Source organism: Chelonia mydas, chromosome 27 (assembly GCF_015237465.2).
Source record: "Chelonia mydas isolate rCheMyd1 chromosome 27, rCheMyd1.pri.v2, whole genome shotgun sequence".
Classification (NCBI taxonomy): domain Eukaryota; kingdom Metazoa; phylum Chordata; order Testudines; family Cheloniidae; genus Chelonia; species Chelonia mydas.
In genome coordinates this window covers 12132245-12149090 of record NC_057860.1, presented here as the reverse complement: position 1 = coordinate 12149090, position 16846 = coordinate 12132245, and the positions used below count along the sequence as shown (strand labels likewise).

Sequence of the window (16846 nt, the reverse complement as noted above, 5' to 3'; positions counted from 1 at the left end):
CTTATTTTTCTTGTGGTTAGAGTAGCATAGGATAGTTTAGCTTACACATCTTGTCCTTCTATCCTTGGGCCCCTCACCTGGGCCATATTAGGACACCAACCCTCATAAGGACTTCAAGAAATGCACTTGGCAGTCATACTAGAGACTGACTCCTGAGGCCAGTGCCTTCTGTGTCTGCGTGAGACTCTCCGGTAACTCAGTGTGCAATTTGCCATGCCATCATCACTCCTTGCACTAGAAGAGAGAAACTTCGAGTTGTGGACTCATCTGGCTTCTCTATGCCTACACCGGATACTCTGGGCTTATTGAGGGTACTGAAACCAGTCTCTATGCCAAAGACCTCTGCAGAGGACCCAAGACTCATTTTGCTGCTCCTGCCTTGGCACCACCTTTTATATCCGTCTCGAGGTCTACATCTCCTCAGCCCTATTGCCCAGCACCACCAATGCCAGCTAAATCAAAAGTGGCACTGAGACCAAACCTACAGTGTGTATTAAGGCCTTCATAGCCATGGTGAATACACAGGAAGTGCTTGTCTTGGCATATCATGCTTATTTGGTACAGTTACCCTCAGCCCTGACTCCAGACCTATCTTCTAGCAATGATGCCTCTTTCTCAGCATTGCAAGTCCATGCAGAAACCATCAGGGTAAAAGTAAGGAGAAGAGGAAATGCACTCCTGTGAAAATCATGACTGGCATGACTCTAGGGATGGGTGTGTGTGTGTGTAAGAAGAGCAAGGAGATAATAGGAAGCTTTAGGGCTTCAGCAAGGTTACAATGTCATCCTCACCCCCTTTCTGCTCCCATAACCCCAGTTTGTGGAGAAATACTGATAAGTGATGAAGTTTTGGAACTTGGGAGACACTAACTTGACATATCAAATAGCTTTATAGTGGAAGAACCTTTTATGTCAGTGGATTGGACTTACTAAGGAGAAATGCCCAAAACTCACTGAAATTTCTTAATTCTTTTTTCTGAGAAGTTAATTTTTAGTGTTGACTGAGTCTTTTCACTTAATGGCCTGTAGGAAATTAGTCTCTCCCCACGGTGCATACTCTCAGTCCTTTCAAAGCAGGAAGGTGCTTCTCTTGGCAGTGATAGTTTGTTCCAAATATGATGGAGTTTTTCCGTCATTCTGAGGTAATCTTTGAGATGCAGAAACTTCCAGTACAGGTTCCCAACTACATCTGTCTGCACTGACCTTATCATGGAAATCTGGTCTCAAAATATTATAGATGTAGCAAATAGTATAAGGAAGCTAACCGTCAATGTATTATAAACTCTCCCTGTTTCCCCTTCTTTCCCTCCCTAGCTATTGAAACCTGCTTAGTCCCAGCCATCCTTACACTTATTAATTTATATTGCAGTATCACCCAAGAGCCCTAGTTGGGTTCAGGGTCCTATTGTGCTATACATGGTAAAAACACATTACACAAAGATGGTTTTTGTGCTGAAGAGCTTTCAGTCAAAGTATAAGATTAGATAACAGGCAGATGCAACAAATGAAAGTGGGGAGCACAAGATAACAATGAGAGAGTTATGAACAGCATGAGGAGCAGTGGGGTCACACACATCAAACCTTTGCACTGTAGGTACTGGGCACATTTATATAGTCCGTCGTCGTCTCTTCCTCCCCCCCCCCCCTCCCCCCCCCCCCCCCCCCCCGCTTCCAGTAAGGGTCCTCTTAGTGTATAGAATGCACCTAGTTTTTAGGAGTCCTCCCCATGGAGATATAGTTAACAATTTGAGCCTTAAATATATAGTCTCTGTGTGTTAAAGTCCATTGTTCTTTGAGTGGCCTCTGCATATTCCCACTTGTAGGATCAAGGCACCTGTGCCACAAGCTTCCAGAAAGCAGTATCCATTGAGGCCACTCGTCTCATGCCCCCATCCTAATGAGTTCTGGGAGTATGAAAGGGGGAGTGGCCCCAACTTACCCCTCAGTCCCTTTCTAAATGCCAAAGATGCAGCAAGCTCAGATCGCACGGTGTCCTCGACACTTTTCCTGTCAGTGTTTTTCTTTTTTCTCTTTCTACCTTTTTGAGGCAAATTTTGTTTGTACTGAGTTATCCTTTAGCCAGGTTTTTCTTTTAAAAGACATGAGGAAATGCCTGTCGAGCATGGGCTTTGTCAGGACACAGGAGCAGATTGGGCCTGCTCACAGTGGGGAGGTTCCTCCAGTCAGCTAAGCTGACACTGAATAAGTTCGCAGTCAGCTTCAATGATTGTCTTGCAGGAATGGGTTTGGCTGTCTTTCGCACCCATGCACATGGGAGGCATCTTAGGCTGGTCACTATAAAAGTCTCTGCGTCTGTCCAGGTTGACCTGGATACCTAGCTATGTGCCGAAATTGGCTCTCTGGCTGTTTGATTCAATTTCCAATGGATCTGGATCCGTAGAGCTCAGGTCCAGCAGCCTAGTGTGGATCTAGGCCTGCAAAACCAAGATCTGGTGGCTTAGCATGTATCCAGAGCTGTAAAATCTTGATCCAGATCTGGTGGCCTGCTATGGATCTGGGAGCTGAACCTGAATTCAAACAAAGCACAGATCTAGAATTACCCCCACCCACCCTGGAAAAAAAAAGCCATGTTTGGCTTTGGATCCAAATGGAGGTAGGGCCAGAACTTGAATCCAGATGGAGCAGTCACACATGAAGGACTGCTGAGCACAGTTGCCGAGAAGGGGTCTGATTACCTGGGATCTAGCCAGCATGGGGAGCTGACATCTGTTACTGCTGAGTCACTTGTCTAAGAATTCTGTACCACTGAGGCCCCAGATCTGCCCAGGTCATTGGACTCTGGTGCTACACCACCACAATCCTTGCAGAACTGCTTGCCTGACTGATTCTGTGCCCAACATAGTGGCAAAAGCAAGCAGATCAATTTGGAGGCCCTCACAAACTAGAAAGGGGAAATGCATTGCAAGCTTCTAATCAGGTCTGGAATGGGGGGGTCTCTGTTACAGCATAGTATTTTCACATTGTGCTTCCTGTTCAGTCGTCTTCAGATGCACTTGCTGGATGCGCTGCTTATCTGGGAGAAGGTTTTCCCCTCCCAATGCTCCATCTGTCAGACCCTTACCCTGGAGGTGAGAAAAGGAGGATTGGTCTGTTCTTAAACTCTTTTACTATGAGACGTTGTATAAACCAATTTACTTAGCTGTGGAATTGTCAGTTCCCCTTGGTTCTGGGTAGGGACCGCTGCGGTTCTCTTGGGCTCCCAGCCCATTCCTAAAGGGCAGTTCAGCTTTCCAGGACCAGATTTACAAGAATCTGACAGGCTAAGAACTGATGCCAGGCTCAGAGGCTCCCTTAGGTTGTGAGGGTGCTATACCCATCACAGTTCTATCGATTCTGAGATTCACGGATCCAGAGATTTCTTTGCAACACAGCCTGTATAGGAGGAACAGGATGCAGTGTCCCAGGATCCATCTGAGGCTCCAGAAAGGATGGCCTATTGCCTGAGTCACTTTGCAACCCTTGAATTCGAAGGCAAAAAAAGAGATACTTGTTTTAAAAGGCGCATTGCCAAGGGTCAGCAAACAAGATGCAGTGCACTGTAGGTCCTATTTTACATTAAGAGCTTTTTGTGAGGGATTGTGATATTTCTTGAAGCTGACATCATAATATTTGGTTGGATCCATGTGTCTGAGCTCTTCTAAGAGGAAATTCTGTTAGAACATTATTGGGCTCTGGGCTACCTACCTTCAGTTCTAAGCCAGGAAGGAGACTTTTCAGGTCTGCTTCCGGTTCCACCATGGAGTGCGCAGTGTATAGGATTGGGTAGTGTCCTCTTTTTAGCCCCTTGTATGGGTTCTAGAAACACATAGGGGTGCCCATCCTTAACATTACCAAGCTTTCCTTGGAAGAAATAGACCTGGAGTCTAATGAAGCAGTTGACTCAGCACTTTTGGAATTCTCAGTAAACATAGCTTTGATTCCTCTCATCTTAGAAGGAACAGCTGCACATAAGGGTTGAGACTTCCATCACCTACACTTAGTGGTGTGTGAGATTTGTTTCCTGGCCACAATGTGAATGAGACTTGCCACCTATTGTATAATGTGGACAATAGGACTGTGTCGCACGGGGCAAAATGCAGTCTGGCTGTGCTAACTCCCTAAGATTCATCGTGTTCACCTCTGGGTTCCAGAAACAGAACTCTCCTATTTTCTGAAGGGTACTAGTAGTAGCACCCTTCTGTGCCATAGTCCTGTATCTGTCCCTTTACACATAGCTTTGACTAGAGTAAAAGAATATCTCTCTCAGTAAAAATGTGCCCTATCATTTGGCCGTGCTCTGGCAGAAAGTGTTCCATTAAATGCCTCGCTGTCATGACTACTCGCTGTGAATGGTTGGGTATCTGTCTGTGTGTAGACAACAGTCTAAGATGTCGTCTGAGATTTCCACCTCTTTCAGACTGCTAGAATGTCTTTGTTCTGGGCCTCCTTTACCTGCCTCCCTGAATATATCCTACATCTGCATATTCAGAGGAACTTGTTATTGTATCAGGCCACAGCTTATCTACATGTTTCCCAGTCCCTTGGAGAAAAGGAACTGACACTCTAGGAGCCAGTCTGTCATGGTCCAAAGGTTGCTCATCTGTTTCACAATTATGACTTCACAGGGCTTCATCTTCCTGGAATTATCACTCCTCATCCTGGACAAAGGGAGTGTCCTTGGCATGCCGTCGCTGTGTCTTCATGGCATCATGTTGCATTACTGATACTGGAGCTATACATGCGTTTTAGCAAAAATGTTCCCTCATTTAGACTTGTTTTGGGGGAGCAAGATTGGTTGCTTCTCCTGCCCTGGCATCCAGAGCTGATACTTGTTTGGGAGTTCTGCATTCCTTGTTTACCTACAACTCCGCAGGCTCCCTTCCTGGGGGTTGTACTGCTTGCTAAACTCCCACAAGTGGGACTATGCAGAGGCCACTTAAAGAAGAAATGAAGGTTGCTTATCTGTAACCAGAGATCTTCAAGATGAGCCTCTACATAGTCACACTACCTGCCCACCTTGGAGTCTCAGGTTAGGAATTCCTGAATTAGTGGAAGGAGTGGTGGTGGTGGAGGGGCAGGAGGTTAGGGCCACTTCCCTTTTCAAATCCTTAAAACCCTGGAGGGGGGGGAGAAAGATGAGTGGCCCCAATGGAGGCTGCTTTCCAAAAGGTTCTGGAAGTTTGCAGTGCAGATGCCTTGATCCCACAAATGTGAATATGCCGAGGCTCATCTTGAAATACTCTGGTTACAGGTAAGTAACTTAGCTGGCTGAAAACAATGTATGCTCTACAAATAGTCTCAGTTGCTAAAGTTTGATTCCTGATCTAAAAATAAGCCAGAACCTCAAAAAAAGAAGCATCTGATTTTAAATGTACAGAGGTGAGGAAAGGCTAAGTTAAGGTTCCATCTTTGACCTTCCTCTTTGTTATTGGACATTGTAGCATGTATGATGTATAGCATCTGTTCTGGGGCCTATTTACTACCTATGTGAATTAGGGACAGACTCTCTCCCTTCATTCTGAGTATTCTTGTTTTTCACATTTTAAGCTGGCTCTATAATAATCCCTTTTAGCTTTTTTTTTTTGTGTGGTTAAATAGCACAAAATTGGTGCCAAGCAAAAATTCTAAACACCGTCCATTGTACACTGATTGGATTTGCTTATATCCATGCTCCAGGTCACTTCAGAAATCACAGATACACATATGTGAGACTCCTAGTGACTTGTAACTTTCATGCTGGAGCTCACATGAGCAAACTGTCTTTGCTTGTGACTCTTCGGCATTCTTCTTTGCTGCTGTTGCTAATATGTGGAGACTGGTGTTTTGTTTCCTTTTTCACATCCCCCACTTCACCTTCTGCTTGATGCTGCAGTGATGTCATCCAGCGTGTATGACCCTTGGTCAGTTTCTCGGGATTCAGCTGTCACAAATCCAGCATTGAGAAGTGACTGAAGAATTGAGTAGAAGGAAAGGATGGGAAATCAGGGAACTTGGAGAGCTGGCGATTGAACACAGCTTCACTGAGGAAGCAAAAGTTCCAGAAAAAGATATAGTGAGTGAGTGGTCTGTTGTTTAAGGCAGAGGGACTAGCCATCAGGCGGTCCGGGCCTGTTCCTGGCTATGCCACTGACTCACTGTGACCTTTGTCAAGTCACCTGTGACCTGATATTTTTTAGAGGTGCTGAGTATCTACAGCTTGCACTGCTATCAGTGGAATCAGTGGATGCTCCACGACTCTGAAATCAACCTGCTAGCCTCTGCCTCTTTTCCCCTCTGTGAAATGTAGAACATGATACTCATCTTCCTTGCACGGATATTAAGAGGTTTAATGTTTGTAAAATGCTTTGAGATCCATATGTTACCCCTGTATATGTTCTCCAATTGGAAAGCTCTTTTCTAAAATACAAAATAAAAAGTCCAGTGTGTGGCCCATCCGTTTGTGTGCGGATAATCTCAGTGATACCTTGGACTTGCCTACCTAAGTGTTCAGTGATATATGAGAAATTAAGAGCGCACTGTGTAGGTGTGGTAAGTCTTATCTGAACTGAGGATATTGCTGACCTAAGGGTTTTTCATCTGTTGCAGTAATTTATTTGGTGCTTTTTCACTTGAGATACAGTGTTGTTTCTAAAAGGAACAAATTGTAACTAGATTCCCACTGGCATTTTTTTCATATTAATCATGCACTGACATTTTTTTCCCCAATAAAGGCATGGAATGTTCTGGCCCTGGATGGCAGTAACTGGCAGCGAATTGACCTGTTTGATTTCCAGAGGGATATTGAGGTATAATTAAGTGACATACAAACCCATTTTTCTTGTTTAAAAACGTAATTACAGTATGGAATAGATTAAGACCCCCAGCATAACCCTTTCCACCTTCCCTGGAGATAGAAATAATTAATTTCAGTTCTTCTTAGCTTCAGGGAGCCTTTATAGTCTTGGCAATTCATTCAGCTTTTGAAAATGGACAGAACTATTTAACTGTACCAGGAGTGAATGGTATTTGTGTGTGTACATGTACACTTATTTGAAAGAAGCAGTTTTTTGTTTACTGAGAGAGTAGAAATAACTAGAGTAAATATGTGCTTTTGCTGAAAGATATTGCTGATGGGTATTGGTCTAGATTTTTCTCTCCAACTCAATATAATCAAGTATGGCTTTTATCTAGTATAGTTGGACTTATATCATTAAGAAACTAAATTTCTCTCTGTCTCTAGTGTCTGTTTTCCTTTGTTGGAAATGGAAACACAAACCTGGAAGATGCCAGAGATTTCCAGTTCTGAGTTAGTTCTAAAAGATGTACCTCTGTGGGAAGGCCTTCTTGTAACTTTGGATAAACCTGTTAGAAGTGAACGATGGAGTCCATGTAGGAAATGATAACTTTGTGCCTCACGTTGTCATACGGTTCTGGAAACTAAAGTCCCTATATGCTTCTTGGCTGAATTTTCAAAAACAAACTAAACTAAAACCCTTATCAGATTGTTACATTCTCATTTTAAAAATTATTTTTTGGAGATGGGGAGAGGAGAGCAGCATTGTAGATCAACACAAACTGAAAAACATAAGAATGGCTTGTTTGATGTCCTGGTGGAAGCTGCAAGTTACACAGCCTTTGTGGACAGAAGCGTTAAAGTACTCTCTCTGCCAGACATGTCTAAGCATCTCATATAGACGTAAAGGAACTGGCCTCTGATATGGCAAATTGTGTACCTGAAAAATCTGGTCTAAAGGCTTATGGTGTTTGGCAAGTGCCCTGAATGTTTGAAGGAGGGAAGCAAATGTGGTTCTGCTCTCTACAGCAAGTCTTTCTTGAGACATGTATCTGTTGATTAAGGGAGAAAGTAAAACTAGTAAGAGCATTCCTAAAGTTCTTTGCTGGGATAAGACTTCACTTTAACACAGGTGCAGGGAGATCATTGGAGTTCCCTGATCCAAGGTAGGAGCAGAAAATAAGGAAAACTTTTCAGCCATGGTGCTTTATCTAGACGGTGTAAGAAGGAGAGAGTAATGCTGTGAATTTAAACTAGGCTTTTCCCTTCTTGAGCAGTTTTACATGGCTTTAAATTCTCCCCATTCTCTTACTCATCTGTGTACTAAATATGTATTTGTGCACTAGCATTGGCTTATATTTTAATACAAGATGCTCCAAAATGCTGCTGTTCCTTAACCTAAAAAGACATTCTCAAGCTGTCTAAGTCCTAAATGTTGTATGCTTTAAGAAAGATAAACTTGCAGCTTTTACGTTTTCTTTAAAATATATTTGAATCCTCTGCAATCCCAAACATATTCACAGCTATGGTGAGGCCACTGAGGGCCTATACAAACATATGCATGGTTTAAAATTCTGTAACCTTCCTTTTCTAAGGGTATGTCTACACTACCCACCGGATCGGCGGGCAGCAATCAATCCAGCGGAGGTCGATTTATTGCGTCTAGTCTAGACGCAATAAATTGACCCCCAAGCGCTCTCCCGTCGACTCCTGTACTCCACCGCTGCGAGAGGCGCAGGCGGAGTTGACGGGGGAGCAGCAGCAGTCCACTCACCGCGGTGAAGACACCACTGTAAGTCAATCTAAGTACATCGACTTCAGCTACGTTATTCAAGTGGCTGAAGTTGCATAACTTAGATTCTCTCTCCCCTCCCCCCAATGTAGACCAGGCCTATAATGCAGCATGGGATTTACCTTCCTTTATCCCTTTCAGCCATTGCAACACTTTGGCAGCACATCCTAGCTGCAGTTGGCATTCCAAGAGTAGTAGTATTTCAGAGAGTAGGTTTTAAGGAAGGTAAATGAGGGGGTTTCAGCAGATTGATAGCCCTTTTAGAGCTTGCTAATACTTTGCAGCTACCCTACTGCTCACATAAATTTTTGGTTTGGGAGGGAGGGATTGAAAATTTCTTAATACAAACTCTTAGTAGCTAACTTTTGAACGTGATTGACGTTTCCATTCTCCAATGGTCAGAGGAGGAGAATAAAATATTACTGGACACTGAAACTTTTGTGCTGATAGAGTTGTATAGTCTTTCTCTCCTCTCCTCGGTCTCTTTACCATTTCATCATCTAAAGTTGTGGAAAATTCAAATTTGTCCTGGGGTCTCTGGGGAGATATTCTCTCTCTCTCTCATGTAAAATATGACATTAAACTGCATTTCTCCAGATGTCTTTGAGAGGAAAATTGAAATGCTTCCTCCGTGAGAGAAGAGAACTCCCCTACACTATTCATCTCCACTCTGTCCCCCAAAACAAAAATCTTGACATCTTTCATGGCCACACATGCCTATTGGAAATCCTTGTCACGTGTTGTTTCTGTGATTTGTTGTATTTCTTCAGTAATGATACTTCAGGCATCTCTTGGGTAACCTCTTGCACTGCCTAGTAGCTCTGGCTGTTGAGGATTTTTCTGCTGCTTAGCCTCGGCTTTCTTCCTTTGGTTTTGGGTAATTGTTCCTTGTCCATTTTTAGAAGTTGAATCGGTCTCCTTCAGTTTTATATTGGTACCTTGATGGTAATTTGTGTTTGCTCAGTGCCCTTATGCCTGGAATAATATACAGACTGTTTTTAATCTACAAAGTTTTAAATTTAACTTTAAAGAAGAGACTGTGGCAACTAAGAAGTGATATCAGTGGAATTCTTTTCCTGTCTTTTTACAGGGGCGAGTAGTGGAGAATATTTCTAAAAGATGTGGGGGTTTCTTGCGAAAGCTAAGCCTGCGTGGGTGTCTAGGCGTGGGAGACAACGCATTAAGGTAGTGGTATGGCTTCTTCTACTCTTAACTGTGAAGCGAAGAATAGTTCTCCTTCCCCACCCATAGAGGGCTGGAATGGTGCATTCACTCCTGAACATGCTAGAGTGAGGCCAATAACAATATGCATCCAAAAATAATTGCTTAAGTAAATGATGAACAATATGCGTATCATTCTTTGTGTGTTTGAAATATGAGCCTTTCTCCCTAGCCCTTCTTAAAAAATAGCAGCATAGAGTCAAATGATGGTATTGCAGTATTGGGGGAATTGGCACGGGAAACCTGAACCTCTGTCCCTTGCTCTTGGGCTGAGAGAACTCCAAAGACAAGATATGGGTAACAGCTCATCGTTGCTCTGCGTTGCGCTCTAAGCCCAGCATTCAGTAGCCTGTTTGATTCAATGTTCTTGAGAGATGCTCACATATAAAAGGCTGGTGGGGAGGATCAGCAGTTAGCCCAAGATAAACAGTACCTGTGTTTTTGTTTAATTATTTCTGTAGTATTGAGGGTAAAGCATCTGGAAACACATTGTCTGAAAAGTAGTGCGTTTTATCTTTTTTTCCAACGAAGGACATTTGCACAGAATTGCAGAAATATTGAAGTATTGAACCTAAATGGCTGCACCAAGATCACAGATACGTAAGTAACATGTTTATTAGGGGGAATGTTGGAATATTAACCTTTGTAATTATTAACATACACGAATTCTGTCTCAACTGAATGGAAGGCAGTGATTCCAAATTCTCCTCTGTTGTCCCACCCAATTATCAGTACCGTTTGTTTTCTAAATGTGGTATGAGTAAATGGTCTACTTCCAGATGAATGACTTGTTATGGTCTGATAAAAATTTGAAGACATCAGGAAACCTCTTACATCGAGTGGCTCACTTGTTATTTCAAGGCAGATGATCATATCAGGTTGTTGACATTAAGGGGAAAATATAGCTGAGGAAATAATTCTTTTTAGGCAGGTATGACTCATGTTTTCAGATGCACAAAAGGCTGCTAAAGTGTCCACTTCAGAACAGTAAGGCTCACTCTGTAATGGAACAAAAGAACCTTGTTCTCCCAGGTCAGAATTTATGGAGACTGCAATTTCTCTGCACATTGAGCGGCTGCAGTTGATTAGTTTATGGTTCTTGTGCTCATCTGCCACCTCTTGTATACTTAGAGTTCTGATTCTCCTTTGAGTGATTCTGTCTGTTAAATTACAATGTGTACAGTTTTTTTTCCCCCTTTTTCATGCTGATGGTAGGGGGTAGCTTCACTCTGAGGCTTTGGTCTTCTCATTTCTGTGATGAAAGGAGAAGGTCTCAGAGGGAATCTGAGTATGAAGAGGACTGCCTGTCTTGGTGGAAAGGGATCTGTCTCTTTGAAGCTTTTGCTCAGAGGGAGAGCTCCAGACGAGAGGGGGGGGGGAAAGGAAGTTCCCCACATATCCTTACCTATGCTAGCCCTGACCAGGGAGAAGTTAGGGGGGGTGTATGTCTTTGCAAAGGAACTTTCCTAAAAGAGTTGGCAAGAGTTAACCCTCCTGTACTTAAACGCTAACTTTCTTTAATAAATGCTATGAGTATGGATGGACATAATTTGGTTAATATCCAGGGACCGCAGATGTCGTCATCAGTAAAGTGTGTGTCAGTTGTGGTGACGCACGTTAAGCCGTACTTCCACATTGCTGAGCACAGACTGTTAAGAGCTAGGGGAGTTCTTCTGCTTTTCCATCCACTCCACATAGATTTGAGATTTTTCCCATGGACAGCTGGTCATCTATGCTTCAGATTGCACCGAGATTGCCTTGAAATAGGAGTGTATCAAAGTTTTATCTAGTTTCTCTGCCACTTTGCTGTCTTCCTGCTTAAGTGCTTTTTGTAACTCCTTAAAATAACATCACTTACAAAATTGTAAGATTCTTGTTTCCTACAGTAGCAGTACATGAGGGAATGAGATCAGAAAGAACCATGTTACATGTGTGCTCTTTCTGCATTGATTACCTATAGATTCTGCATCTAAAAGTATAGATCAGTCTCAGAATGAAAGTGTGATGGCCTAAAATACTCTTCTTAGACGAATAGTGGTGAAATCCACTAAATCAGTTTGCGTCCTTGGACAAATAAGATCTGCCAACTGAAGGAACCCTTAAAAAGAAGCTTTTTTACGTTTTTTTCTGATACAAGTAGCAACTATTGTTAAGAAATAGCCTCAATTCATGTTGTTGAATTTTTGTTGTCTGTTAACGTCTAAGCATCAGTGTTACAATAGCTTTTAAAAACAACTCATATTTCTGGGGGCAGACAATGCAGCCTAGTCATTGTTCATATCTCATGTGGCCTTCCACTGGAGATAACACATCCTGCAAAAACTAACAATAGCCAGCAAAGATGTGTAGGGATGAGTTATTAATTAGCTGGTGGAAGTACTTCTTTTTGTGTAGCTAGTCATTTTATTTTATAACCTTCATATAGTCCTGTGAGTCAAAACCATAGCTCATCTTTATTTTCCAGGCCAGAATGCTCCGCGCCTTGCGGGATCAGACTCTCTACCTCTGCGCTTCTGCCAGCCCATTGGAGCTAGATAGCTGGGTTGGCGATGGCATCTGGGTTTCTCAGCTGGCCTCCAGACTGGCCTCACTACAACGATTATTTTTTTAAGGGGTATCGCTGGCTGTCACTCGCAGTATATTTCAGGCACTTGTGGGTCTTTCTACACTGTACTAGTTGAATAATCATTTTGAAGGCTTTGATAAAAAGCCGCTGGTTTCCCCAGAACATAGTTGCCTACAGTTGGCACTTGCTGCACAAAATCATAGTTTGTTGCTATTCCCTCAGAAACGAATCCTTAGGCAGGTGAAATCACTGCCATTGGTGTCAGGGAGTTTGAAGTCCCAGCTAAACAGCAAGCCCCTCGGATGTGCTCCATCTACTCTAGACTGCTACCAGCACTCAGCTCCTGTTTCTAGTGTGCAGTATGTGCCCTTAGTCGTGTGATGCTTGGTACTTTTCCTTGTTCATTTTCAGAGGTTTCTCAGTACTATCAAAACAGCCTTGAGCAGCAAGCTGGGAAAATAGGGTAGGGGGTACAGATCTAAGAGTTATTTTGGCCCCTTTGATAGCAGATGTTAGAAATATCCTATAGAACGGTCTTCAGCATTGGGTTTTGAGCAAATTAATCCCTGAACGAAAGCTGAATGATTCAAAATTTGAAGAAAATCGCTGTCCTCTTCACATACGTATAGACTGCTTAGAGCATTTCCTCTATCCTCTCTCCCACCAGTCCACCTCCAATACCTGCTCCATGTTGTATTCTCCATCCTTTTATTTTTTAAGTCGGGGCTTATGTGAATATACTTGTGCACATAGCGTGTGATGGAAAAAATATACATTATCATTTCTGTGTACGTCTTTGATGGATAAATGTATTGTCTGTCTGAAGTATTTTTTTATTTATATATATATAAATATATATATTCTCTTTCAGGACATGTACCAGCCTTAGTAAGTTCTGCTCTAAACTCAGGCACCTTGATTTGGCTTCCTGCACTTCCATAACCAACCTGTCTCTAAAAGCACTGAGGTAGGAACTGACAGCATTGAGATCTTGTGCGCCAGTTTAATTCAAAATAGCTTGCTCCACCATGTCCCCTATTCTCTGAACTCCCCTCCTGGAGTTTGAAATGAGTGAATAGGTTACTAGGATTGCAGTCCAAACCTAATACGTGAATGCTGAGCTCTGCTGGGTAATGCCTCCTGGTCTGCAAACAGACAGGAACTAACTAGAAGATGCCTTGTCCTGATAATGATTAGCAGCAGTAGCATAATTGGATTGCACTGAGGTTTCAATGTTTGTTTATTTTTTGAGCAGGGGGCAGAGTGTTTTTAGTTTTTAATTAACATGCCTTGTAAATACCTTTTTGTTAATAGTTGACTTTTGAATTACACAACTCCCATTGCATAGATAGCAAGTGTCCTGTAGTTGCAAAATAAAGACTGGCACATGATTACTTGTCTTAAACTGATTAGGTGACATGGTAACTGCTTAACCCTACTAAATGTAATTGCCAAGTAATCTAGAAATGGAAGGGAATGACAGGCAATGGTGACAAGAGATTGGGACACAAAAAAGGAGGCAAAAGAGAGCCCTGAAGATGAAGGTTGGGAGTGAAGCCTAAATTATTAAAAAAACAACAAAAAAACTTGAGTAAAGTGGGTTTTAAATAATGACAAATTCATATATCTAAAAAGGATAAAAATATAGAAAGGCTAATCTGAAGAAAAACAAAATAGCGAAGAGGCTGCATTGAGATATCAAAGGAATCAGTATAGGAACGGGGAGAGGTTTGGTTTTGTAGCTAGCTTTCAGAAATTGGAGCCTGGTTTTTTAAATTTTTTTTATTTTTAAAAAGGGGCTTCAATCTGGCCTCCAATTTTATAGGGTCAGTTTTGTACCTGCAATTATTTGCAATCACAGTTGATAGGTAGACAGACATGTAAATGCTGACTGCAAATCAAATGTGTACATTCTGTTTGGGCAAGCAGCTATTTTCAAGCACAACTTTGTGTCTGGAAAATCAGAGGCCATGTTTCAGAAATGAAGCCCTTTTGATTCTGATTTAATGTTGGTTTGGCTGTATCTAGGCCTCTCAACCAATAACACTGTGAATAAGCCCAGTCTCTGGACAAGGGAGTGGGACGCAGCCCTATGGCCGACTCTGGATGCAGTAGATCAACCCTCTTTTTTCAGAGTGCCACAATTATTGAATTACTGGTTTCCGAGCCTGCCACTGGAGAGCGGCTCTCCTCTGGGGATCTTTGTTTAATAAATGAATGTTCCATGTGGGTGTGGGGTGTGCATGTTGCTTCCTGTGCTCAGTTGAAGTCCAGAAATTGGAATTTCCTGTAATCTGGCTTGAAGCTTGATTTCTTATGTTTCCACCCACTTTTCCTTTTATCTCCCAAGTGAGGGATGCCCACTGCTGGAACAGCTGAATATCTCCTGGTGCGACCAAGTGACTAAGGACGGCATCCAGGCTCTGGTGAGAGGCTGTGGAGGACTCAAAGCCCTGTTTCTGAAGGGCTGCACCCAGGTATGACTATGGAGACTATGCGCATTACACTAACTACAACGAGTGCCTTTATGCGTTCAACGCCAGTTACAGCAATGAGTGTGAAGTATTGTAGGGCTTGTATTTCCAAACGTTACCTTATTGAAATAACTATTCAAGATCTACCAACTAGACATTAAGTGCTTTATTGAAACTCTCTTTACTAGCTTTGAGCCCAGCATGAGGAGCTGAACACTGAATAATGAAAACTATCTAGTAGTGGAATCTCCTTTCAGAGGATGTAGTAAGCAAAATGACACTCACATTAACATTTTTTTTAATAAGATATAAAATATCCTGGCTATGTCCATAGACTTATTTTAATCCTTTTTAAAAGGGTCAGACAGTAGTAGAAAGCCCGGCTATAGTCGCATCTGGAATCACATGATAAAAGTTCCTGACTGAGTGGAATCTTCCAGCTGGTTGATGTAGAATTGGACTGTAATTGTTTTGTTTCAAAGGTTTTCCTACAGCAAATTAAACACTTAGTACCATCCTTTCAGAGATGTGCCATGTTCAGCAGTGGTACGGTCCAGTACGCTGTACCAGCAAGATATTTATAACCAGTACAGCGTACCGGAAAGAGGAGCAGCAGAACGGGGTGGGGGGGGGGGGGGCCGCTCCCACACATGCAGCTGTACCGCCCCCAGCCCTTGGACCAAGGACCTGCCAGCATTCTGCTCCTTTCGCCGCTGCGGTTCCCAGGAGAGACCTGCAGTTCAGGGCTCTCCCAGGAACTGCAGAGGGGAAAGGAGCAAAATGTGGGGCAACCGGGTGGCTGTGGTACTGCCCCCAAACACCCTCCCCCCCCCCAGCCCTGTCATTCGGCGGGGCTGGCTGCTGAAAAAGATGGAGGAGACCCTGCGTGGAAGGGCTGGGGTGGTACAGGTCCTGGGTGCTTGTTTCTGAAGGCGCAGCGGGAGGAGGACAGAGCTCCCTCCTCCCCAGGTGGGGGGGGTAGATCATGGGGAGGGGACAGGGAGAGTGTGGGGGCCCAGGCTGGGGACGAGGCGAAGTCACATGGAAGGTCATGTGCCGCCTGCCCTCCCTCTCCCACCCGTACCAGGAAGAAAAGGATTCCACTTGTACTACTGGCCATGTTGCTCTTTGGACTGTGTCTAGACCAAGATGTAATAGGTTCTGAAGATACTACATGGATGGATCTTCAACCCTGACACTTTAGAATAAAAATTGTGCATTAGCTTTTAAGGCTGAAATTTCCATTACCCTTTGTTGTTTGGAGTTCGTTTTCTTTAACCTTCCTGTTTTACATGCTGGGCCATGAAAGTACCCACGTTTCAAACTAGAATGAAATTTGCGTAACTCTTTTCATATTCTAGGTATTTAAGAACTTAATATGTTAAATATGGATAGTACTGTGACTTTATTTAAGCAGATGTTACAGTTGCAATAGCTGATACCTACCTTGAGTATTAGAATCTCTTTTAGTGAGAGAGGGGTTCGTACCCAGGTTACAGGTCCTAACGCTTGCTAGCCAGAAACAAGCCCAGGGACCCCATTTTAATGTCCTCCAAAAGATGACCATGCTTCAGACAGCGTAGTACCTCCTCTAGTACTCTTGGTTGTAGCGTTGGATATGAACCAAGTTCTGACGTAGGACTGGAAAGTATAATTTGTTGTGCAGACAGACGTGCTCCTGGCTAAATCAGAATGACACTGTAGAATCTGATACAATATTTCATCCCAAGAACATAAGAATCCCAAAGTGTTCATAAGTATAGGAATTACTTCAGCTACCAATTCTGGGCTGAGAGAATTGTAGTTTGGCAGAAAACTGGCACTCCGCTTGCTGAAGAACAGTGAAGGCAAGAGAAATTTTGCCCAAGAACATGAGAACAAATCCCCTTACTCATTTTTTTTTTAAAAAAAAATAAGTAGCCATGGGATCTTCAATGCACATGCAGATCAGGCAGGAAAGACTGAAAGAGCAACATGCAGTAAACTACATAGAACTCAGCGTTTCTGTCTTGGGAACGTGAA

The 16846-nt window shown here is 43.0% G+C and overlaps 1 protein-coding gene across 10 annotated transcripts in view; it reads left to right on the top strand.

Annotated features, from left to right (window-relative positions):
• Nucleotides 1–16846, top strand: part of FBXL20 (F-box and leucine rich repeat protein 20) — a 68563-nt gene that overhangs the window by 33247 nt on the left and 18470 nt on the right. For 7 of the 10 annotated variants that reach the window (XM_037886624.2, XM_037886619.2, XM_037886622.2 and 4 more), the window contains 5 exons: nt 6710–6784; nt 9654–9748; nt 10316–10384; nt 13222–13317; nt 14701–14827. In XM_037886624.2, the coding sequence (XP_037742552.1) occupies nt 6710–6784; nt 9654–9748; nt 10316–10384; nt 13222–13317; nt 14701–14827 (462 nt within the window). The remainder of the gene's footprint in view (nt 1–6709; nt 6785–9653; nt 9749–10315; nt 10385–13221; nt 13318–14700; nt 14828–16846) is intronic. The other 3 variants (XM_037886626.2, XM_037886625.2, XM_037886623.2) reach the window with 1 other exon arrangement.